The 26,579-nt window shown below is 40.0% G+C and overlaps 1 protein-coding gene across 2 annotated transcripts in view; it reads right to left on the bottom strand.

The window, feature by feature from the left end:
• Positions 1–26,579, bottom strand: part of PRKCA (protein kinase C alpha) — a 156,820-nt gene that overhangs the window by 52,779 nt on the left and 77,462 nt on the right. For both annotated transcript variants that reach the window (XM_063352623.1, XM_063352622.1), the window contains exons 4-5: positions 7,767–7,878; positions 6,913–7,041 (exon numbers count right to left, since the gene is read on the bottom strand). In XM_063352623.1, coding sequence (XP_063208693.1) covers positions 6,913–7,041; positions 7,767–7,878 — 241 coding nt within the window. The remainder of the gene's footprint in view (positions 1–6,912; positions 7,042–7,766; positions 7,879–26,579) is intronic.

Raw genomic sequence — 26,579 nt, forward strand, 5'->3', positions numbered from 1 at the left:
AAAGTACCATTTTCCTCCTCATTGTTAATGAAGAAGAGATCAGAAATGGTTAGTCAGCAGAAAATGTCGGCTATTTGATGGCTGTCCTATGGATGCTCTATTATGTGCTACTTATAATCCAGCAGTATCTATCCAGAAGCCATGCCTAAAACCAGGACGCCCACTTTTCCAAGAATAGTATAAAGACACAAGAAAATACAGAGCTGGTTCTTAGGTATTCATACTTTAAATAAATATCTAAATAAGACAGAGTGGGTTGGCAGAGAACAACTGACACTTTACGTAAGGAGAAGAAATTCAGGCAGAATTTTGAGGAATTCAGAGAGCTGATGACAAAACTGGAAGTTTTTCCATGAGACTGTATAGGTCAGAAGTGGTAAGCCATATGTAGTTACGGATTTATAACTTCTTGTGACACCAGCAAATATATTTAGTCAAGGGAATGAGTAAATAAATGTTTCTGTCCCTATAACAAAGCTGAATTATTATCAGCCTGAGTTTACTCAGTTCCTTTTCCAGTGAGTCACAACTACCTTCTTCCTGAATTCCCAAATGTTGATAATAAAAGTTTACTAATCACGGCCACCATTTCTTGCCAATCTTTCACTCCCTACGGGCAACTCAGGAATCACTCCAGTGCATGCGAATAGCTGCTTTTAGAAGAGGCTTCAAGTCTCCAACGGTCTCCTCTGGCAAAGTGAAAGAAAAGGGAGACCTTTGGCAGCTCCAATATGTCGTAAAGTTTCTGTCTTCCCACGATAAAGCATTAGTAAATTATTCCATAATCTCATTACCTCCGAAAGAAGATTCTGGTACAGATTCCAGTGATCTGCCCGGTTTACGGATGACTCAGGAGCGTGACAGAGGATCTTATATTCCCAGCCAAGGAACTTTCTCCCCGGCACCTTACTGCGCTCTCCTTAATCACAGTTTAAAAGATTTTCCTACTACTGAAAATAGCCTTTCTTCCAAGTTGGGTACTTGTACTCTCTATATGCGAAATCTAAAGCTGCTCAGCTTTCATTAAAGATTTACTGTAGGATTTTATTAAAAGTCTCACTGAATGCTTGCTTTCTGGAGCTGGCTGTGACTCGCATGCGCAACTGGCTCTGAAACAAATCCTGCTTTTCAGACACTTTTCCAGTTTCTATACAGTTTCCAGACACTAAAAGGGCTTTCTGATATGAGACTTTTCTCTATTGCACAACTACACCCCTGCCCAACTAAAATTTCTTTTAATATTCCCCCTGAGACCAGTTTCCGTCTTGTTACACCCCTTCTCCTGACTCCTGAAAGATGGCAATGGAACGAATGTCCACTCCTGGAACGCCTGCGCTTCACAGGTGATTTACACACAAGAAACAGCGGATTAATTTCCTTCCCAGAACAAGATGAAAAATGAACCACTGTTGCACAACACTTTATTCCTCTGTATTTATTAACACAGTCTCTCCTACTGACAAAAAATGTACCGTCGTCTCTAATGCTGCTTCCTGAGTACTGGTGCCTGCAATAGGTTCTCTGGTTTCAATTGCGACTGGAAATCTTGTAGGAGCAACTGTATTTTACTTGTAGAATAAGATTACCGTTATAAAAATTATCATCATAAAAAATATGTGCTGCTGGGTAGGACAGATACTTAATAAAGCCTAAGTCTTAATACAAGATGTATCAAATCGTTTAAAAGGGGATTCAGACTGTTAAATTTCTAATTCTTATCTGTTTATATTCTTACATATCTATATATATTTATAGATATCTTTTTAGTTAAATTTGTTATATGCATGCAGATGGCCATTTATGAGAAACTAATGTTTCTTCTGAACACTGTGCACTGCCGATTTCTTCATGGTGAAGTTAATTCAAGGAATGAAACATCCAGTTGCTACTGGGTTTGGCGTTTGCTAAAGGCACAGCTCCTCCTGCAAAGAACGCTGCGACCCTGCAGGTTCTGGGAACGCCAGAGAAGAGGGAAGATATTAGCGAGATGAAACGTGCGATGCACATTCTTGGTGACATTAAGAATGCCTCCCACCGGCAAGTAATTATTTGGGATCGCTTTATAAGTATTTGGTACTAAAAGCTGGTCAAATAGGCAGAATATTCATACATGTTCCCTTTTAAATTAATAGCAAAATATCGTGAAATTAATGCTAACAAAGACAGATGCTAATACTGCCCCAGATGATCATAAATAAAATTATTAGAGTGTCTGTGTGGTGGGGTCTTTTAAGGAAACAGTTTTTATGAGAATCTAGAAGTGTGCCCAAATTCTGCACTTTGTCTCTCAAGCTTGTTTGGGCAGAGGCTCTGAACCCAGCTGTCCGCAGCAAGCCGTGAGACGAGACATTAATATGCAGTGCCATCGGGTGGCTCAGCATTCAAACATTCATAAATAATTTGAAAAACATACGGTGGGGAGCACAGAACTCCTGGGGAGCTTATTGTTGGAGAGCCGGTTATGTGCTCCCAACCTCGGCAGAGATCACTGCCAGGTTTCCTCCTCTGTTAAATAACAGAAGCATCACTGAAGAATAAAACCAGATTTTCTGTATTCTTTCAGCTAATGAAAATACACTCAAGCCCCCGGAAAACTCTAGGCCGTGTATATATATATATATATATATATTAATAACATTTAAGTAACAGTAGGGTGCATTAGCTGACAGCGAGTCGGTAACACCCTGCCTCTGAACTGGGGCCCGTGTCGGGAGGGCAGTTCGTTATTGTCAGCTGCTGTCAAATCCAGCTCCCAGCAACTGATAGGTCACGGTGTAGGATCCCAGTAATGTGGCAGCTTTTTATATGTCAGTGCACCAGATGGGGTTATTCTCTCACAAAGGTTATTGTTTACTCACTATAAAAATAATTCAAAAATAAAATAAATCAAAATTGTGATTCAACCACCTACAAACCCACTCGGAAGAGCCTCAAATTATAAGATGGGTCAACAAGTAAATGTGAGAGTGACAAAACTTTTAACGTACATCAGGAGGAAGAAAATGCAGTGCAAAAAGCACAGTTTAAGCATAGCAAAAACTGCTTTAGTATGCATAAAAGCAGAATTTCCAAATCAGCCCAGCCTATGAAAGGGTCATGAATTCAGTGACTGCAGAAAACAAGCAGTTCAAGACAAAGAAAACCCCAAGTTGATTTACTGCAAGTGCAATAAATTATTAATATCCAATGTAAGTCTCAAGCTAGTAGCTGTAAAATAAAGCATTGGTATTTAAGAATCGCAACACAAATGAGCACTGAACGTGGCATATTGAGTAGCACTGGGAAGATGGCAAGGTTTTGGTGAAGTATATCTATACAAAATTCCTACTTATTTGCAAAAAAGTGTCGCAGAGTCTCTAACATTCCCACAGAAAAGACTGTATGTCTGCCTTTAAGCACCCAGATTGAAGATCTGACCTAGAAAACCAGAATTAAGTATGTTTACATATAGGACTGCATCATTCCCACCATTAGTTCAATACAAAACCTGCCAAAGTACTTCGATATTTTAGATAAATCTGGCTGAACCACTGGCCAACTCCAGCTGGCAGCCCTCTGCCTTGCCTCCTTCCTTGTATTCACTGGGAAAAAAAAAACAGGCCTATTTACAATATTTTATCAGGAAAACACTCAGTAAGCGAGCATGTACTGTGTGGCCTTTTCTGGAAATAAAAGCCACCACAAAACCCTTGAAGCAATTCTGCAGAAGTAAAGACAAACTGCAAAATACTAAACAGTGTCCCCCAAACGACCGTATCTTGCGATCGTCATTAAGTGCTGCGTCCTCCACGGGCCGTCCCGGCTGGGCCCGGGCTGGCCGAGCTGCCCACCGAAGGTCTCTGCAAGATGCCAACCGGAGCGCACATCTCCATTTAGCAGCACAAATGGCTCGTGTGCAATCAAGGCTGGCTACGAAAGAATCAGCAGGAACTAATTAACAACCAGAACAGGATGCAAAGCCGAGATATTAAGGAATTCAGCTGAAGGAGCTCAACACCTACAGAGTAATTCCTCTCAAAAAGATTCAAGCAAAGGCTCAAACCAAACAACTGATCACTGATTATTTTCCTGCTGTTCCTAAACCTCCTGGACATTTAATTCACCTCCTTTTCCAAAGCTAAGGGCAGTGGTATGGTGCTTGGCAGCTCTGGCAACAGTACATTCAATACAGATTTTAGAAGCAACGCCATACTGGGAGAAAAGGAGTTGGAAATTTTTGCATAGCAATATGTCCACCAGCTAACTGTCAATTCCTAATTTCAGTTAAACATGCACAAAAGTTATCTGAAACTTCACCCAGTCTGGGCTTAGCCTGTATAATATTTTTTATTTAAAAAAAAAAAAAAAAAAGCAAGTTTACTTTCAAGGCAACTGTCATTTTTATCTAAAGAAATTTTCCGAAAGCTTGGAAATGCTGACAAGCCTCAGCTAAACCAACTTAACAGCACCATAATTGTTATATATACAACAAGGTTATAGTAAATATTTTTCTTGTTGTCCAGAAACCTACTTAATTGTGGGATGGAAATGTTTTATTTATAAACACAAAAGTACATTTGCCAAGTACACTCACACCAAAAAGAGTTTATGAAGAAAACCTACAAAGTATTTGTACCAATTTTACCATATGCATATTTCAGACAGGACCTTTTCAAATAAAATTGTGAACTAAAAGAAAACCTATTTGTGTAATTGTTTTATGGTGCCTGGGTACCACAAAGAATTGCGACAAGTGTTTTTGTCCCTAGAAGGATTATAAACCTGCTGAATCATCAGAAAATGTGTCCCTGTTACTTGTCAAATTACGTGCACTATGTCAGAAAGTTTAAGGCACATTTAAGAACCTTGCTGCAAAGTGGCCCAGAATAATGCAAATACTAAATTTTGTCACTTGGGTGATTTTCAAATCAGTCCTCTCTCATGGTACAATTGCTTTGAGAACCTGCACCACCGCCTTCAAAATGCCTCACTACTTAGTGAAACCACCTTTCTGGTAATGATGGTACCTTGGACAAATTTTCTCCTCCTACGTCGACAGGAAGCTATTTGAAAAGTTAATCTCCAACTAAGTATCACTTGGGATCCGTTCTGATCGCTTCTAACTAAATTTTATCGTACTTCTCCTTTTCAATGCATTTTACAGGGTTTGACGGGAGAATATGGAGGTAGTCAGGTTTAGAGAGAACAAAGCCGTGAATGACCACAGCGACAGGAGGGAAGTTTGCTGGCTCTATAAGCTGTGAAAATTCAGTGGGATGTTCTGATCTCCTCTGTGTTGGCTGCAAGGGGTACGGTCTCTGCTGAGACTCACTCCCCGAGACGTGCAGAGGTCGAAGGAACACCCTGTCGGCGTACACCAGGCTCTGGCCTTTCCCCTGAGCAACGCTGAAGCGATACTCAACACTCAACGTCCTCGGGGGGCCGACGACTACAGCAAGAAACAAAGGCAGAAGCTGAGATGCTCTGAGAAACCTCCAACTGTGTCCTGCTGTAACTTTGCCCTCGAATTTAATTCCATTTTGCAACACCAAACAGGCAACGATACCCTGTTCGTGTCCCATAGTGCGGACGCTGAATTCAGTCTCTTGCAAGTTACCATCATTATCGAGATACCAAGTTCAAGGATGTATCAGTACATCAAAGGTGATGCCTTAAGATTTGCTACCTCTAAGTTTTCTTCACTGAAGAAGTGGTGGTGTCACCTGTGACGACACACCAACCAACCCACCCTCCTGAGGTAAAAGCTTTTGAGAATTTGTGTTTTATGAGTGTCTTCTACTCCCTTTCTTATGTTATATCTTACTTATTTTGGCTCTAGTTACTACAGCACATATTTGAAATTTCCTTAAAGTTCTGAGCCATAGAAAATTGGCACTTTCTTTTAGAATCTAATTTATTCTTTCCCTTATTTTACTTTTGTCCATCCTAATTCCTGCCCCGTGCTCTCCCTTTGAGCACGTACACTGCGACCTGATTGGCAAAGAACACTTTTTGCATATTTGTATCCAACAGAAAGGAATAATCAACAATAAAGTTCACTACCAACTTTGCACTTCAGATAGCAGACAGACTAATTATCAGTTGACCCCGGCTGAAATAGAAAGCACACCCAGAACACCCGTAACATGCCGTAAATACAAATTCTTGTGCAGATCCTGAGCGATAAACTCCACTCTGATACAGCACAAGGAAGTTCTGTTGGAGTTACCCAACCTATTACATGGCTATTTAGGGGGACAAAACAGTCCTTCAGCTTGTAAAATAAGTTTTCCAGAATTTGTTCTGCAACTTCAGACTTAGAATGGGTCGATGGGGTGGGTGGGTGCGCGCACTACCAAAGCTTACTCATAAATTCTGGGAGAAACACTTCCAAAGAAATGAACTGCCACCCTCTCTTTCCTTCCTCTCTCTGCCTCCTCCTCATCTTGGTAACCTTAACCTTATAAAATGTGATTAATTTTTTTTTTTTTTATAACTCACTGGGAGTAATATTTGGGATGGAATCCAAGTTGCCTTTGTTTATTAAATAGTCTGAAATGCAGGAAACAACTCCTCAGCTGATGGAAGTTTGGAGTATTTCTTCTGTTCTGAAGATGATGGCTGACTTCCTCTACAGCCAGCTATCCTACTGGGCTGCTTTCTACACCAAAAATTGACATTACAGCGATTTTCTAATTAATATTGCTAAGTTTTTAAAGCTCCTACTACAGCTTTCACTTTTCTATTTATTTTTACGAACACCAGTTCATCATTTCTTGATTCAAGGACATGTTGAATGAAATCCTCACAGTTCTGAAGGGAAATACTCCATCGCTGGCTTTAAAACACAAAAGATTTTGACGAAGGTACATAAACCCACAGTGTATGTTATACACTTGTATTACCTGCAAAATTCCAAGGTGAGTTGTTTACCTGTTACTTCCAGTTTGTCACCAGTGACTTCAGCTTTCAGATAAATCCTTCCTCTTTTCTCCGTGTGATCCATGCCGCACAGGCTTGGGACGTTTATTACGCATTGCTTATGAACATTCATGTCACAGGCTGTGGATATAAAAACGGTTCGGGCAGCAGTGAGAAGCTAACAATATGATTACGCTGCAAACTCTGAGCAAAGTGGAAGTTAAGACTACAATGCTTAACGGCTGGCAGACTTTCAGATTACAGCTGCATGTTCTTCACTGAACAACACGGCTAGTTCCCATCCTACAATACATTTTGTAGACGGTAAATTAAACAGAGAATAAAATAATCTACTTCAGAAACCTAAAGATATGATAAATGAAGTGCAAGGGGAAAAAAGTGAAAATGGAATAAAGACTTGCTGGGAATGTGACGAAGAAAACAGAGCATTTGTGCCAGTGTTAGCAATGAACGGAGTTAGGCTTAAATTCGTTATTAGATTTTCTAGCAGGAGACTTCCAAGAAAAATGAAATGCAAGGAAAATATTGGACCTTGGCTACCAACCAAACCGAAACTTCAGCTTTCAACAGTGTATTCACCTGACCAGTCCCAAACCAGCCTTCCTCAAAACTGGCAAAGGCTCTTCCGCCACATCGAACTCAATACACCGTGTTCTCAGCAACAGAGGGGATCTTCATTAGTATGTTACTGTAGTACTGAAATATCCACTTGCAATGTAACAGCACTATAAACAGCTGCCATTTGAAACGGTATTTTCCACAGAAAAGAAGTAAGAAGCTGCTAACCAGTGTTTCCACTTACTTTCTAAAATACCCTTTTGGTAACATGTCCAAACTTCACTTACTGTCACATTTCATCCCTTGGTGCAGAAGCCCATAAAGCAGCGACCCACAATGGTCACAAAAGGTGGGGCTCCCATACGTGTGGATCTTAAATTTGTGCTTGCTTCTGGGATCCTGAAGGAAAAAACAGAAAGAGATTCTCAAGTCATAAAAAAATACGACTGACACACCTTTAATGTATTACGTCAAATACCAAAAACTTTCCTGCTCTCCAACTCGTGCTACAGAGAAATAAATTGCAGCATGGAGCTTATTCGCAGCCTGTAAAGCGGTGCCTACACCAGTGCAGGTCCATTGCTCTTGGTTCCTGATTTCCCTTTGTTTTGGTGTTGTAAGAAAGACTATGTCAGCTCGGAGAACGCAGGCTCATTCCCGTGATTCATCTACATGAAAACTTCCTTTTACTGACTTTACATATACGTAAAGTATAAACGATGGCATCCAGCCTGTGGCTAAAGCCTCATACCGTGTCTGCTTGTTTAGCGCGTGCCACCATCACCGTTCTGAAACGGTGACACAAAATACAGCAGGAGAGGAGGGAAGTAACTGCCGAAGGGCTGAGCTGAAATACAGTCAAATGCCTCTACAATCAGGAGCTTAAAGACTGAGATCGTCTTCAAATGCGGCAAATTTATAATTTATATTATTGTAAATGAAAGTGAACAAAGTCTAACTTGGCATGTAGTAAATATTTTACGGACACTGCTATTCCCATCTGATTTTTGAACAGAGAAAGGACATATATGGTGAGGACATTTTGAGGCCATCACCAGCTTGGAAACGGTTTCTAATTTAGGACCAGTGAAATGGAATACATCCAAATCACTTAAATGTATGACACATCCAAATACATTTGCTGTTTCTCTAGGGGTAGAGGTCCTCTTTGGAAAACCAAGAACACTCATATAAACGGAAGAAATCCCATCTTCAGCACGCTCACCCCTGTCGGGCTCACTCCACATACCCACAGCCACAGCCCTTCACCTGCACCAGCCTGCTCCCAGCACTCGGAGACGGGAATTGCCAAAATAACGCGTGTGAGTCCCAGAGTTCTGTGCACATCACCTCTATTTTGTGTCATTTATGGCCACTTCCAGCCCCAACTGTACTTTAGTCAAAACTATCGCTGCACAATCTTGATCAGAAGTTGGGAAGAGCAGTGATTCTGCTTCAGTAAAAAACATACGTTGGGGTTTGAAATCCATTCTTGCTAACATTCTTTACAGAAGGACCATGGAAATTATGAAACGCCAGGCCTTTCATGCATTAAAACATCCTTAACAAAAACACGACTGCAAAATGAGGCATCAAAATGTTTTTCTTCTGTTTATATTTTATATTAATATACCTTTATATTAGAAAAGAATTATTAAATGGTCTTAAACAATAAACTAACCTTTCAACTTGCCATTAAAAGCTTTCCAAAAAATCAAACACAAAGCACAGCATTTATACAAAATGGAAAACCTGCTCACTCTCTCTTCAAAAACAAAAGGTTCCTCTAGTTTAAGTGCTTTCTCAAGAAATTAAAGAAATTTTGGAACTTTTAACAGTAATTACCATAAAAACATGACTATGAGGAAGCAAAATCTTGCCTTCAAAATTTAATATTTTGCTGTACTATACTTTGTGAAGGTTTTTTTGTTTTGTTTTGGTAAGCAATCTTTGTGTGAATTTTTTTTTGGTGATGATTCTAAGCTTTATGATGAATCTATAACCACTAGTTTTCACTGCACAGAGAGAAACTATATAGTATCCAGGATAAAGAGCAAAGACTTTACATTAAGAATTCAAATTGAGACTATTTCAATAGTTCTGTTTGTTACACAGCCCGAGATATGAAATGCACACTGCTAACAACCATATTTATTTTGTAAACACAGTTAACCTAAATGGAATGACATTCAATGCTCCAGAGAACATCTGTTTCGTTAGTTATTCAAGATATAGCCAATGGCTCTTGCGGTGCGGGGTCATGGGAACGTCGCTTTACTGAAGGGTTATCTGACGGATCGACTCTGACTATATGCCTCCCAAACCACTTAAAACACATGTTCAAAGCCAATTCTTCCTTAAATTGTTTTGTTTAGAAGACATAAGGGGATCTGTTGCCTTATAAATATATACACTTAACCATTACTTTGGTAAGCACATCTGTTGCCGAGAAGGACAAAACCCACAGCTTCCAAGAATGACATTGAATAAACAGATTTTAAAAGTTGTGTTTAACATCTGACACAAGTGGTATTTATGAGTATAACGTAATGATATAGAGGGGAAAGGACTATGGGAAATTATTATAGTGAATGTCTACTAAATCCATTGAACCTGTGTATTATACTGAAAATTATATAACTACCAAATAATTCCATTCCAATCAATGGACCATACATGGTAATTAAGTTAAGCAGGGGTGTGTGTGTGGCTTAAAAATGTTGTGACATGTGGCGACAACTATACTGCACTCGGTGCAAAGCAGCGCCAGCGCCTGTAGCATGTAACTACAGAACACCAGGGAAAGCGTTCTTACCCCAAACACCGAAATCAAAGCAGGCACGTGAATAAAGAAATCGAGTTGGATCAAACTTTGACGTTGGCCCTGCAGGGCTCAATGTATATAACATGAACCGTCATTTGCTTTCCATAATAAATGTTAGTTCTCTATCATTGTGTGAAAATGCCTACTGTATGATGTTTAAAATGAACAATTCAATATGAGTTAATTTTTTTAAAGAGCAGAAAGTATCTTTTGACTATTTGACTATTATTAGTTAGTATTCTATACGCACACGTGAAGTCACTTATTCCAGGCACAGCATAAAAAAACAGGACAAAGGAAAACAGTACCAAAACTACTCCCGAAACGGAAACTTTGCATGTAAGAAATCTCTTTTAAAATCCTTTTAATAGAACTGAACAGAGGAAACTAAAAAATATTTAAAGCTAACAAATAAGAGAGTGCACTCTTCCATGAGTATTTAATCCTATTTTCTGTTTCAATCCTATGCATTTTTTTATTTTTGGTAAACTGAAGTATACAAAACATTGTTATTTCGCACGCAAGCCTGAGAACACCCAGAGAAAGCCAAGAGTTCTCTATATGCCCACCATAGATTTAAAAACCCGCTTGTCTTATTCCGTATATTAACACAGGCGTCTCACGCACTTAGAACTACCCTTGAATCTATAGTTTCCACTTTAAGTAACTAAGTAATAATTATGACATTGCCAGTACTAATTACTTATATTATTAAGAGCAATTAACTTTGTAGCTTAATACAATTCAACACTTCCCGATGTTAACTATGCATCAAGTGACTTGTATGCACTATTGAGGAAATAGCAGCACGTTTAGTATTTTTCAGCTAGAGCTCAGTAAACTACTGAGTTAGAGGTAAGCTCCTGTAAATTTTCTTCAAATATCCCCTTTCAATCAATGTAAACTTTCGATAATTCCCAAAGCATAGCTGGCAGTCATATTTCATAGTAAACACAGGGAGCCAAGCCAGGATATGACAGATGAACTGCCAAATAATGGCTGCTATTTGCAAGAGAATTGAACTTTGCACTAAACTTGGCATAGATTAATTGTGAAACTCTAAAGGGAAAACCTACTTCTGTTTCCAAAATCCATCAAAATTATGAAAGGGAGAAAGTGGCGATGGGAAAGCAATGGGAAAGCACTTGTTAAGCAGTGATAAATTATATGGTCTATTAAAATTCATGTTATTTTCATGCTAAAAAGTGAATTCTCTGCTATTATTAAGACAATCCCCCATTTTTATAAGTACGACTGAATGCAATATAATATAATTAAATGGGAAAGGAAACTCTGGGCAATCGATATCACAGACATTTAAATATTTGTCTTTGAAAAACCTTTAAATTGTCAGGGATCTATCCAGTGCTCTGCAATTCGACTGCAGCACAACAGACTGGAGCTTCTGTGCCTGTAACGACGGACATGGGTGCAGCATCCCTAGAAAGACGAATTGCAACTGGGCATCTACACCCCACACAGCTCCGAAAAAATCAAATTACTCATGAGTCTCAAAGCTGAGACATGCCTAGAGAGAGGCTGGCAGCCAGAGAATCGCACTGACCTGGAGACGGGAGTTGTACACAGACTTGCGCTATGAGGACATTGAAAGAAAACCGAAAATGGAGCAGAAACCTCTAAATAAACAAATAAATGAGTTTGCAGAAGTGAGTTGCCCAGCCCGACAGCTCTGGCTCTGCTAGCAGGGGTTGGGATTTGCTCCGGAGACGGGCCGGAATCGGCCGCGCTCCAGCAGAGGGAAGCAGAAGAACATGGAGGCATCTCACCGAAGGGCCAGGCTTTTCAGGCTGTGCACCGCCAGTGAGCTCCGCCTTGCCCCCCTGCAGCACTATTGCCACCATCCCTGCCTTTCTTCTTTGTTTAGCACAAATGAACCCATTTCCTTTATTGAACAGCAATGGAAAGCACCCCCCTGCGAGAAATCATTCCATAATTTTTCTGGCTCAAAGACGGGGGTGTGCCATAATTGAAAGCGCACGGTTAACCAGCAGCACATGGCAAACTGTGCTTTAACACATTACAAAACAGCTCATGAGCATTATATTTCTGAACTCTTTCTAAAAGCTCCCTTTTGATTAGAATTTTATTCCCCTCGATAGCAACATTGAACCGACTATAATTTTTCAGGCATCAAATCATCGCTTTGCTTTTAAGCATAAAATATACAAAAACCACCTCATGCATCAGTGGAGATTTTATATACGAAGCAGCATCATATTATTCCTTGTTAAAGTCTTTTCATAGTATGCAACTCGATAGCATCGATAACTGTGTCACCGGAACCACGTATCTGAGACCAAATCCTCTGAACCTGTATCTGATTCGGCACCTTCCAGGTGGCACACGTAGAACTGGTGTGATTTTTGGAAGGAATTTAAATCAAGGCTGCAAACAGATCTGTCAGTGCTGGAGCCTGTACCGGTGATCAAGGTGGGGGGAAAAATGACTGTTTTCAGTCATTAATACCAACACACACACACATTAACAAGCTGTTAGGGAATACATAAGATTAATTTTTCTTTTAAAACTGCCTATGGTTGGTGAAAGGTTTTTTTCCCTATCTGAATTGCTGTTTTTGTGATCATTAGGAAGCAGAAAATGCAAAAGTGCAAGTGTAAAAGTATTTCAGGAGAAAGGGAAGATTACATTTTCCATTACAAAAATAACGGAAAGGAGTTCTGCAGCAGATGACCCGTAAGGTCCTAAGGTTGTATCAGGGCCTACAACAACAAAGAACAATTTTATGTAAATAAATGCAAATGAGCCCAGTTTTCCATTTCCTACCTCCATGGCAGAACCACAGGATTCTTCATCCCCAACCGAACACTTACAAACATATTTATTTACCAGTTTAAAAAGTGTAAAGGAAAAGTAAGCTTAAAGCATCCCAAATTACTTCACTTACACACAAAAAAAAATTATTCCTGAACCTCAAAAGCAAAACTTGTGGTACCAACTGTTTGCATTTCTATCGAAAAGAGAAGGGGAGACAACACATTAAGTATATGCAAAACCATACACAGAGATAGGCCATCACCGTTCCTCTTTCGCAACAGAAAAGCCCTGGAGACCGGCAGGTCTGTTTTCCCCACATTAATACACAACCTTTAAACATTTCCTGCTGCGACAGAAACCCTGAATCCAACATCCTTCTTTGTCCCCCTCCAAATGTCTTTAAAGCAGGGACGGCGAGGAACGCGGCTCCAACAGATCACTGAAACCATTGCAATTTGTACCGCATATATTTTACTTAAAATAGCTTTAACTTCCTCAAGCGAATACCAAGTTAATAAAACATATTTAAGAAGAACCTAGCGTGTTTTTCTCTGCATGGAGCCAAATCCCACATTCATCCCACGCTGTCCTTGGGCAAACTTCCATTTAATTTATCAAAGTCTTCAAACTCCAGCTTTTCTAAACACCTTCCAAACAGCCACTGCAATATCTAAGACCCCCTTCAGATACCACGTCTGTTTGAGCGACTTTCTTCTGTTCGCTATTTATTTTCCTATTGAGATAGCAGAAATCTTGGTGATTCGCACAGCATCTTAAGTGGAGAAAGCAGCTTCGAGCTTGAGGAGCTGCAAGAGCCAAGGGAGCCAGATGCTTCTACTGGAAATAACTTCCAGGGCTTAAAATATGGCTTCTCTCATCAGAGCCCAGAAGCAAGAAACAGCAAAAAGTCATTGTTTAACTGGTCACCAGCTTTGTCCTTTCCTGAGCGAGTGAGGCTGTGTGCACGGGAAAGGGAAAGCAAAGAGAATGTGAGACTCTCAGGAAGGAGTTCTCCATGACTGTACTCACAGGGATTTGTAATTTCCTAATTACTATAAAGACAGTTAAATTTGGAAGGAACTTGGTGTTTACTGGCTATTTTTTCTCCATTCTTTTTTAATGAAGAAACTGCAGTATAATTACAGAAAGTGCATAAATAAAGACCTGTCGGAAACTGATTCATGTCTAGGATGAAACGGAGCAAGATTTTCTTTCAGATACAACTCAACATAATGTTACAGTGTATAAATCATTTCAATAAAGGTTGGATCCAGGGATCTGGATTCCAAAGGAGTACTAGAAAGACAGAGGCACAGCTGTATATGCCTTGCTTAAAGAACTAAATTATTAGTTTTATTATCTGTTAATTTATTAATTTATTTGTTGAACATATACAACTTTCAACACAGAATAAATTTTACAATATAAAGTTTAACATTGATCAGATGGAAGAAGTAATTAAAAGAAATTCCCATTGGATAAAAGGGCATTGCTATTTCTTGACTGGTGCAATATGGGGAACTGTTTACTATCACAAGTCGTAACGTGGTTTCTAGGCTTTCCAGTGGAGCTGAAACGTGGCTAGGTGTAGGGCATCATTAAAGTGACACAGGACTTAACACCGGTAGGTCGTGTTGTCATTGTCATTGCACTGCGCGGCATCAGGCTGCATGACAATTATTTTACGTTAATATATTTGTGTACAATAACTTCTCATCAGTTTTTTAGAATTTCATTATTGGCCAGCTGGCTCATGCTAGAGATGATATGACTTAAATTCCGCCCCCCCCCCCCCCCCCCCCATTATCCTCAGCTGGAGCTCAAACGATCCTCCTTTCATTCACGTAAAGAGCAGGTGAAATGAGATAAGGCTGCAGACACCTCACCTGAGATGCCCTGGGTTCTCTGCAGCAGCAGTGACCCTGAGCGCAGCGGCGTCGGGTCAAACACATCGACATCTGTTGTAGCTTGAACGCTATTCATACAGGACAGCGATGCACATTTATCCCAGAAGTAATCAGAATCAGAGGGAAAAATGGGAATGACTCCAAACACTCTTTCAGAAGCCATCACAGCCGTAAGTCAAGACAATATTTAGCATGTTAAGTCTTAAGAAAGCACCTTTGTGACCCCAAACTTCTTGACTGTTGGCAACAGCAAAAATGAAACCAATCTAAAGTTTTATTTGTAAAGCCAAACCTGTCCTTAGTTAGTTCTGTCTAATGTGGTTTGAATGCAGGTCTTTACAAGCATTAAGTGATAGATTTGAACACATAAAGATGGGCTGATCTGCCAGCAGCAGAGCTATGAAGGCCGCTAATGAATGCAGCTTGCTCACCCACTGTTCTTGCCTCTGAGCTACTTCAGTCTGCGAGGCGCTGAATAATAATAACTGGTGTACATTTCCCACTCCTCCTCACATTGCAGAACTCCGTTTTCCCCTCTGAAATGCTGAATGCTACTGGAAGGACCCACCGATTTATAAACGCACACCTTACACTTTCTCACTAAGCCCTTACCCACTTATTTACATGGCACCTCGTCTCCTTCCCACCTCCCCAGCAGCATCTGTGCACGTCAGTATACTTCCAAGGAAAGACATTCGTACGTCTGGATGTATTGCTACCAAACAGGAGGATGTGATATCCATATACATCAACATATGGTTCAAAATCTAAAGCCAAGCCCACGAACTTCTGTAGAGACTTGTTTGTGGAAGCCGAGTACTGCGGCAGGGTGTTTCCTGAACCGTGGAACGGAAATCCAGAGAGAAGTTTGTCTGTCCCAGGGCACTACACACTCCAGAGCATCTCTCTTTTACCTTTACTTCAAGTGAAGTTCTGACACATACAGCTTTTTTTTGCCTTTTTGGTTTTTTTTGGACAAACTTCACTGGAATCTTGCATTGATGTTTCAACAGCAGAGTTTTTAAAAACTGCACATTTGATCTTCCTGAAAGAAGAGAGGACTCTGCCTTCCTGAAGAAAGGGAACTAAGAGGAACTGTTCAGGAAAATCAGACTGCTCAGGGAGCAATTACAATCACCTACGGCTTTTTAGAGATGATAGGCATGTGTCATTTTAAAAGGTTTCTCCTCTAAATACTTTGTCCTTACTTTTAATGCTGAAGAGTTTTAAGAGGGCTGTTTTGATCATCAGGGAGGGGATTCACACCATTAACTTCAGGAATCTTTACAGGAAAAGATGCCCCTCTCGTGCTCTCGGTTGCCCTTTGGAAGAGCTTTCTGTATTCTCTACAGAGTTTACAAGGCATTGAATTTAAATGCTAACTTCTGTATGGCCCTGTCATCACAGACCCCCAAATCACAAATGCCAAACTCACTAAACACACAAAATACTGCTATCCAGGACTCGATCTGTGGAATATCCCTGCAGAAAGGATGGCAGGATGAAGCTCATCAGCGGTGGGAAGGCACATATCGCAGTAAAATCACGGTTGCAAAGGAGCCTTGCAGCCATGACAAATGCCACAGGGCAAGAACTTTATATTGGTCATCACTTTATCCGGTTCCTTATGCCACAGCTCAACAGCTCATTGAAATGCAAGGCCAACAGTATACTTGCACTTCTGTCATTTGTAAAGACAGACATTATATTCCTTTTTCTAAACCCTACATTTTAAAAGAATCACAAACATGCTAATAAATACATTTTCATCTTTTTCTGTCCATTACAAAATTATGCATCTGTTTATTATGCTATAATAGCAAAAATGTGCGGATCATGCACAAAATCAGAAACAGTGATTTTTGAAAAGTCTGAGAAGTTTTTGGCTCAAAATCAGCCAGAATTTCATGACTCAGCAGCTTCCTCATACAAGAACTTGTGGGGTGTCCTATTGCTCCTCATTTCACAAATTTTGTTAGACAGACACAAATTTGAAACACTGGAGCAAATTGTCTTCAAAGTTACTCACTGAATAATTCATTTTTGCCTGATATTTTATACATTGGTTAATCACAAAAAAAAAAAAGAAAAGGCAGGAAGAAGGGTAAAATATGCATAATTTAAAAATACTGTCTCGTTTTTGCTCTTCATCTCAGCCCTGTCTTTTCAGAAGTATGGATGTTTGTACCTACGAACTAGGCAGACATTTCACAGCACAGGCAGAATTTTGTTCTCCAGAGACAAAAATCCCATGGAATGATTGTACATACAAATTCCATTAACGATTGACGGATTTGATGCAAATATGTTTATCTCAAAATCTACACCTCAATGTGAAAAATGCTGCTTTCAAGAAGCCATAGCCAGAATCACATCATGGTAGATACTTAGGCACAGAAGACCTTGAATGGTCTTTTACATTGTGTAACCACTGAAACACTATTTATTTATGCCTCGAACAGATGTTTTTCCATATGTCTAAATAACCCTTCTTCAGAAAAGTAATTCAAGCACATTACATTTTGCAGACCAAGGAATATAGAGACATTAGACTCGTTAGTATTTATAGAGCGTTTGGTATCTTTTCTACAGCGAAGTCAGTATCTTCTCTTTTGAAAAAGTCCCTCATCCTACTCCTCCGAGTAACGTAAAAACCCCTATAAATAGGCAGCTAAGACTGGATGTACAAGATGCTCTGACAATAGCTGTTGTACTCAAATCCTGACCTTACAACGGCAGAGAGCACAGCCAAGCTGCCTGATCCGTAGCATTTTTCCAGAGCAGTGTAGCAGTTGCTACTTATCGACTGATTGAAAATTCAGAAAACAATACTGAAACTCAAAGAAAAAGTTAACAGCGGACAATAAATCCTTGAAAGAGTGCCAGGCTTTTAGCACAGCCTCTTGATTCTCTGACATTTGGCAGCACTATTTGTGATTTAAAACAAAAACTTGATGCTACTATTTGGGGAGAAAAGTGCTTCGTTGTGACGACAGTTGAGAGCACGCTTAGGTTAAAACTAGGAACTGACACAAATCTGCTGCCCCTTGGGCAGAATTTGACCCTTTTAAGGTTCCTAATCAAAAATCTGAACACAATAAGGACTGTTGTAATCACATTAGAAGAAGGGTGAGCTCCAGCGCTTGAAGGCCTGAAAGGAGGATTTCCTCACGGCTGCCATCTCCGCTTTCCTCCCAAGGCTGAATGAGTCTCAACTGCTTTGCAGCACCAGGAAAAGTCACTTAGTAATGAATAATAATATCACCTATAAATATTTAATATCTGGCAATTAACTCTGCGCTGTTCAAAGCAAAAAAAAAATAAAATTATGGAAATACAGAAAGGCCTCACCAAACCATTTAGTAACATTGCAACATCATCTCCTAGCAAGGTATTTCAAGTATGCCCATCCTGAGATCATTCCATGGACACAAGTTACAGTAATAAGCGTTTTTCCTTCTCCTTCTTTAATGAGAGTGTTTTTCTCAGGGCTGTTGACGGCAAAGGAGCTCCCCAGATTACACTGAAGGCTTTTCATTTGGAAGGAAGCCTGCACAGAAGCGTTTTGCTGGCAGAGCACTTCCAACGAAGGGAAGACGAGTTCAGACTCCTGCTTTTCATTTCTCAGAAATCGCTTGTGGGTAAGAACTTCCCTTAGCAAAGCCTCTGACTGTGAAGATTCCGTAGCTGTAGAGATCACTGCAGTATATTCCTACACTGGGCACTGTGAACCTCTATAAATATTCTGTCCTCCGTGTAACTGCTAACGTAAACTAACAAACCAAGGCCAAACTTTCAAACAAGCCCATGACACCGACTGTCGCAGCTTCACCAGCTCTTGAGTTTACAGGTCAAGAAGGACTTTCTGCATGCATTTCTCTCTCCTCCTTCTCTCTGGCATGGCATCTCCCAGCCAGTGCAAATTAAGGGTGCCCTAAATGTTGCTATGCATGGCATCCATCAACTTGAAAGTTTGTCCTCGTGAGTACTACTAGTTCCATTTTATACAGAAAATGTGCATCCAAGAGCAACAGACAAAAAAGTAAAGAGTGAACAATAAATAAATAGTTTGTTTTCATTCTCTTAACAAAGAGAAAAAAATGTGCCACTTTGACTCTATCCTGGTTTTACAGAATTCAAAAACACGTATTGGGAGGCCCTGCAATGATTACAACTGTAATTAATTTGCCAACATGAGACAAGTCATGCTGGACACTTGTCTGCTCGTTGCATCGTGTACCACTTAGACACGGTCTTTAGCTCAGAGCTCTACAGACTGAAATGACTATGGAGGAAATAAAAAAATTGGAAAGATCTTAACTTGTATTCATAAACGGTATTACAGTGCAGTGGTTAGTCAGGGATTACAAAGCAGGCATCTATGAAAATTGCTGTTGATATGTGACAGCAGAATAAGTGCATTTTTCCTCATCTGCAAGTAATATAATGTTTGAAAAGAAGAAGAGAAGAAAATGGTCTTACCCTATAATCCCAGTATATAGATTAACATCGGCTTTTTCTAGCGCTGCTAGCTAAGCCTTTCTAAGGCTGCATCAAAAACAATTATTAACATTAATCCCAGGTACAAATGGAATCGCACAATATTAATCCTGCTGAAAGAAAAATCTGATACGATAAACATGTAGAAGACTGACATGAGGAGCGAAGGAAGGAAAAAAAATAATCCTTGAAAACCAGTTTTGCTAGGACTGTTCAAGTGATGGGCCTGTAGAAACACAAGAAAATGAATGTTGTCTGTAAGATGCAAATCTTTCCTTCTACAGTGGCCATCTTGGCAACAATTAAGACATTCATAGCTTATCAAGAAGAAGCTGGAGGAAATTCAAGGTGTTTTCAGTCGAAGATAAAAGAAAACATAAAAAACCCCATAAAAACTGGGGAGAAACTTCCTTCCATAATAGACTACCCAAGTGCAAAACATGGAAAAACTTAAATGCAAAATAAATATTTATAAATTGGCAGCCAGAAATTACATTATGTCTCCAAGAGTCCTTAAGAAAATTCACTTCAGCACAGAAAATCTCTCCTCAACATTAAATGAAACAAAACCAAGGAGACAATAATAGATGTCCTCCAGATGAACTTTTACATTTAAAAGAAAACAATTGGTTTCAGATCATACTTTTATAATGTGCATAATCTAAGTTATTAGATGGCAATATATAGCATGAAGCTGCTTAATCTGTTACAGTTCCCAGTGAGAATTTCATACTCGGGGAAAAAAATATGTTTCATACATTGCTCTTCATTGGGCCTTTGACTTTTGATAAAAAGAAATCAATTGATGAATTTCAGATTTACAGGAAATGCTTTATCTGTTCAAAAAAATAAAGATGTACTGCATTAACTAGACACAGTATTTTTCTGCATGTTATTCAACACACTGTACGTGGATTCTATGCTTTGCAAAATGCCCTGTAGGCTGATCCAAGACTAACATTAAGTACCATTGATAAAAGAGGCGTGCAGTGAATCTTCATGAAGTGGAGGGGACAGAATGTACCAAGACTAGGACAAAGCCTCGGGTGGCTGCTGCAATCCTAATCAGATCTATGGCATGTCCATCAAACTCACGGAGGAGCTGTGCAAATAAAAAAACAATTCTTGGTACAAAAATAAAGTATCTTTTTTCAGATATATTCAACATCTGACCCTCTTTCACAGATTCTCGACACTGATGTGCAGTCAAGATCATGCCTGAATGCTAATTCCACTTAGATTTTAGTTAGAACACTTTACATTAACCTTTTATGAGATTTATGGGCAGCTCGAATGCCTACTAACAGTCAGTCGCAATGGATAATGACAAAGCACTTGTTTGCTACAGCAAACTCAGCCTTTGCAGGTGCTTTTGTAATTTGACATATTTTTCAAGCCAATACAGGTAGCTGTCTTTGCATCTACATCCTTCAGATAATTCCAGAGAAACAAATTGTGTGGGATATAAGCTATAGAAGGGCAAACCTCAGCTCAAGCGTCAGACACAAACCAGGACATTACATAAAGAGCTGTTCTGCCCCATGAACGACACCGGAGTCCAGCCGCACTGCAGTGCCGCCGCTGCTGAGAGTGAACCGTTTCACCGTCTTCTGCAAATCAGTCGGTGAGAACTGAAAGGCTACTCTTCGGAGATCTCCCAATTCAAAAAGTTATCCGACAATTTGTAACGTCCTTTCACGACAAGAAAACTGTAAGACAAGTCGCAAAGGAGATGAGGTCCATAAAACAAAACGTTCTTTCTAATTTATCTGATACTAGAAGTACCAGCAACAACCACTACTGCGCATGTCATCGTTTCTGCTGTCGCCGAGAGCAGCCATCAATTCTACCTGCTGCGTGTGCGTGGGGTCAAGGTAAGAGTCTGACCCACTTCAATGTGGACTTATTCTGAGATGCAATCAAAGCATAATCAAATTCCCAAACTTGGGAGACTTTTTCTGCACCTATGCCATTTACTTTATTGCCTTAAGACTCCCTCCAGTCAACGCGCAGCTTTGCAACAGGCTTCAACATAACTAACGTGCCCCTATGAGCAAGGCGAAAAATGTCCAAACCACAAAAAAAACCCCAGAGCTGATCATGACTGACTGAATCTGGCACAGAAATCTATAAAAACACATTACTTAAGAAAAAATGAATTAAACACCATAAATAATATTAGTTCAAGTTGAAACAAAAATGTAGATTCAAAATAAACGTTAGGCAGAAAAAGTCAAATTAGACTTGCAGTAAAATATAACACGTGTTTACAAGATAAAACACCATAATAATAATGTGTTAAATATTTACAAAATCATATTATCTTCCCTAAAGTAAACATACTTTTTAAAGTGATTGAAACAAATGTGTGTCTATTAACCACTGCTACTGTTAGTCCCGAATTCACCCGATTGCTTTAAATTCATTTATTACTTTATATCCTTGCCCACAGTTTCTGCCATTACCTATGTGCCCGGCTCGTCAATCACAGTATTAAAGACTGGCACCTCTCTACTTACATTCATCACTTTTCCACTTTACTTCAGCACTTAGCATCATTAATTTATCAAGTCTCATTCCATTCAACTCCCACGGCTACTTTAAGCATGACAGAGCAAGGTCTTGTTTTATTATTTTTATTTTTTACATATTTCACGTCAGGCACAACAAATGAGGCTACTCTGCAACAGCAATACAACATTAAAAGAAAAGCTTTTATCACAGCTTAATAAAAGTTTAAGTACATGAAGTATAAACACAGCTCTACGCTGCATTTATAGAGCATTTTTATTTATAATGTAGCGGCACCTGAAAGAACCAGACCATTTTCCATATACAGAGGGAGGAACGTTCTTATCCCTGTATTATATGATCTATCTATTTGTAAAGCTATATTAATGCATTTAGAGATGTTTTATTATCACAGTAATAATGTTTTTATCAAAAAGTTCTTTGAAATAGTGTCAATTTTGAGCCCGTCAGCCAGCTGCGACTCCAAAACACATTGTCCTACAGAAACCAGCACAATTCAGTTAAGTCATTAGCCAACGCCAGACGCAGTGGAAGCCTTTCTCACAGAGTCATCTGGGCAGTTTCAAAGGTCACCACAAACCTGGTTTTTGACGTGCCACGTCACATCCTCTCAGCAGAAGTTATACTGGCATAGCCAGGGGGGTTTCTGAAGATTTTTCAAGCAACTGCTGTTCTAGAACCCCAAAAATAAATTTTAAAAAATGCAAAATAAAGGTGTCCCACCTTCTTTTTTTAATCAACAACAAAACAATTTTATTTGGAAAGCACTGAGCTATTATCCAGAGATTTTACGCTATGCAACTGGCAGTCCCGTCTATCAGCAAACTCATAAATACTTACAACTAAGAGCAAGAGAAGAGAAAGAATCACAACAGGTTTGATCAAATACGACATTTATCTGTGCAACTAAGACTGCTGAGCCACTTATTTCACAGACTGAATGCAGGTACCATTAGTGAGATTTCCTCTCCTCTCATTATTACTTTTTGTATTATACTACATTTTATATAACAAAGAAAATAACTGAAGCCTCACCCACCAAATCACTGCAAGAAGAGCAATTCTCAAATGCTCCCAAAGCACGACTCGAGCCGTGTGCATGATGGAGAGGTAGGAACTGAAAGTCCAGCAGCTGTGCACTTGTGTTTTCATAGTCCCTGCGACACGGCTACGTCGCTGCGCTCCTCCTCCTGGCCTGTGCTTCACATCTATCACATCCATCTGCGCTCATGATCTACGGGTGGTGACAGAGGCTAATAAGGTATAGATTTAAAACCATATGAGTGACTTTATCCAATCATTATCCTATCGTTTTTCCTTCCACTACCAGCTACCCTGTCAATATATATACCACTTATGTACGACTTCTGCTCTAGATGCAGTTCAACCGTCTTATTGACCTGAACATTTACACTTTCTTTTTAGTCTGCCAGTAATAGTAGGTTTCAGACCCAACACTCACTATCAGTCCAGATACGTTCTGTATGTCCTAAAATATGTAACACTGCAGGACTTTGGTTTTTTTAAACGATGTCAGGACCCAACATAACATATTTGATGGCCTAAATTGGGAAGAGTTTAGAAAGCAGGCCACCTACGGAGCCAGTAACGCATGCAAAGCATTGATTTCACAGTACGGAGAATAAGCAATCCACTTTCTGTAAAATTATTATCCCCCAAAAGCATAAAGCCAAATACATAAAATAAAGTCAATATACTGTGTGCTTAATGAGACGTATACTTGTGCTCTACCTACAGCCTTCAGGACATGGAGTGCTGAAAAAGCTTCTTTCCCAAAAATAAACAGTAGGTAGAAATGACATGTCCTCAGGTCCCCTTTGGATTAAAAACCATCTGAGCTGTGCTCAGGATAAAGTTGCAGCCTCCACCCCTGTGGATGACAGGAGGAGCCCCCCCTCTACGCCGAACTGCCCCCGCCCAGAGCCCCCGTGAAGGAGACACCAGCTTCGCCCTGGGGTCTCCACCAGCCTCCTCATCCCACGTGCAGGGTGGCTTTGTACGGCGAGTAGAGAAACCTGAACCAGGGCAGGGAAGACTGCTTTATGCCTAACTATTTGCTTTTCTTTGAGATTCACTCAAGACTTTCCCTGAAAAAACCCTACATATAATTAATTTAACGCAATTAAATAATAGTTTATTTTCAGCCTGCCTCAAAACTGCACTAAGTAACTGCGATAAAAACAACAGGATAACATTCTCCTGCTTGTCTAATCAAAGACACTGTGGGTGAAGTAGGTACTTTTTAAATCAAAGCTTTAAATCAAAGCTGTTAAATAAAGAAATGTCAAACACACAGACTGAAATAATGCCTGAAATACAAATACCGAATGTTTCTTAACTAAGATTATGTGTTTAAAAACATCCCCTCTCCAGAGAATAATGTATACAATTATAACTGTCTTTACATAAACTGCAGGTTGAAAAATGAAGAGTGACAAAAGCCATGGATGAAAAACACTACACAAAACTATTAATTATTCCAGTGTTATGAAAAAGAAACATTTCCTGTTAATCTTTACCCTAAAGCTTTGTATAATGCTTCTTGATTAAACATGTATTTGTGTTCAAATATTACCGGTTCAGTTATCATGCCCACAGCACCATGAAATGAACAGTTTAGAATAAGTAGTCAATCCAATAAAACGGCAATTTATTTTTGTAACTGCAGGTTAAAATGGCAGTATGTATCTAAAAATGTAACTTTTCGGTTCGAAGAGGGGCATATCCGTATGGAGTCACCGAATGGGTTAGAACTGAGAGAGAAAAAAATATGACAAAGGAATAAAGAAGGGAAATGAGACAGTAAAATTAAAGCACGAAAACTGGAGATGTCACGCTAATGGCACGCTGGGAAGAGCGGTGTGGGAAGAGCAGTTTCCTGAGCTCCTCCTGCCCTGCCACAGAGTACGCGTGTCCCGCTTCGCATCCAGCGAACGCGCTGGGCTTGGCTCGGGCACTTGTGTGCGAAGACCAACGTTGTATTAGGCAATTACCATTTTTAGTGCATTCCGAGCCCGCAGCAGAGTCCAGCACGTCCTCGGCCTGCAGGTGAACGTTTCGTGGATCCTGTGTCACTCCAGGCTGGAGGCATCTCCCACGCGCCCATGGGAGAAACTCTGTTTCCCTGCTGTCCCCAGCACAGCCGCCCGAGCCACAGGCACTGCTGGGTGGGCGGCGGGAAGACCCATCTCAAAATCATTTCCACTGGCTTTTTAACGATTGGAAACAACCTTAACGGTACGAAGGGTGAGATGCCTGTTGTACCTCTGAGAAGGCTGAATCAGACTGGAACAGTCATTAGCCCAAGCACACAGATCAAGTTAAAAACACCACCGCAAAACCCCTATCTCTAAAAACGATGCTCTAACCAGGGGAAAAAGAAACTTTTCTGGGAATAAATGGGTGCTACATGAATATGAAATCGGTATGCTGACAATGAGATATTCCCATTGTTGGGGCCTTACGAATCCTGAAGTACAGACATCTGCTTCCAGATCTCTGGGGTTTTGAATTATTTTTAAACACTGAACAAAGAACACTTAGTACCACATACTTCCAGTTTCACAGCTGGGTTATTTTAAGTAGGAAAAAAACTCATTGGAATATAACTTTCTTATTTTGAAATATTTTAGCTTGAAGTTATTAATCTGTCCCTTGCGAATTCAGAACATCTTAGAACACTCACTTTAAATATTCAATATCTTTCAAAGATACAATCTTCTCACATGGCCTTAAAATAAATGCCTGAAATATCGCACTCTAATAACCCAAACGGAGCCTTTACTAAGGAAGGGATTTGGTTTCTTCTTGATTAGAAAATCTCCAATTCCCTCTCCTCTAGAAGGAAAAACCCCATCCTCGTAAACATTTCCTGAGGATGAGAAGCAAATACCGTTTATTTTCACAGTGCTTTGTGAAGGCAAAGAGAGCTCCAGACACACACGGGGGGCCTAGAATGAATTTGAGGTCAGGAAAACGGGAATTCTGTCCTGTTCGCTGTATGATCCAGGCAGGACTCATTTTCTCTGTGTCCAATTACCAATTTGTAAAACACCTGTGTTGAGGTCCTTATCGAGCAGGGACAGGGAGAGGACGGATGATTGTGGAGTGCCTTGAAGGCTTCTGAGAGATGCTGAAGGAATATCAAGTGTCACCTCACTCCTGGCCGTGCCGCGGCAGCTCCGAGCAGGCACAGGCTGAGGAGCACCAGGAATTCCTCAGCACAAACCCAGACCGAATTTCTGACTTGGGGGGAAACAGTCAGGAGAAAGCAGCCGTCAGATGAATTAGTTGGTGTAACGTGGTTTAAATGACAAAGACTGAGCTGCAGGATGGACTAAGTGTCCTGACAAGCCATATGCGGTTTCCTTACAAAATCGGGTAAAAATTGGAAAATAAAGAGGTAGCAGTAAGAAGCAAGCAACAAGCTCAACAAAATCTGTGCTAATATTAAAAGCCTGCTTTTGCGTTTGCTACTGCTTCATTACTGACTTGATGATTGTTTCTAGGCTCTTAATGAA

The sequence above is a fragment of the Chroicocephalus ridibundus genome, chromosome 14 (assembly GCF_963924245.1).
Source record: "Chroicocephalus ridibundus chromosome 14, bChrRid1.1, whole genome shotgun sequence".
Classification (NCBI taxonomy): Eukaryota; Metazoa; Chordata; class Aves; order Charadriiformes; family Laridae; genus Chroicocephalus; species Chroicocephalus ridibundus.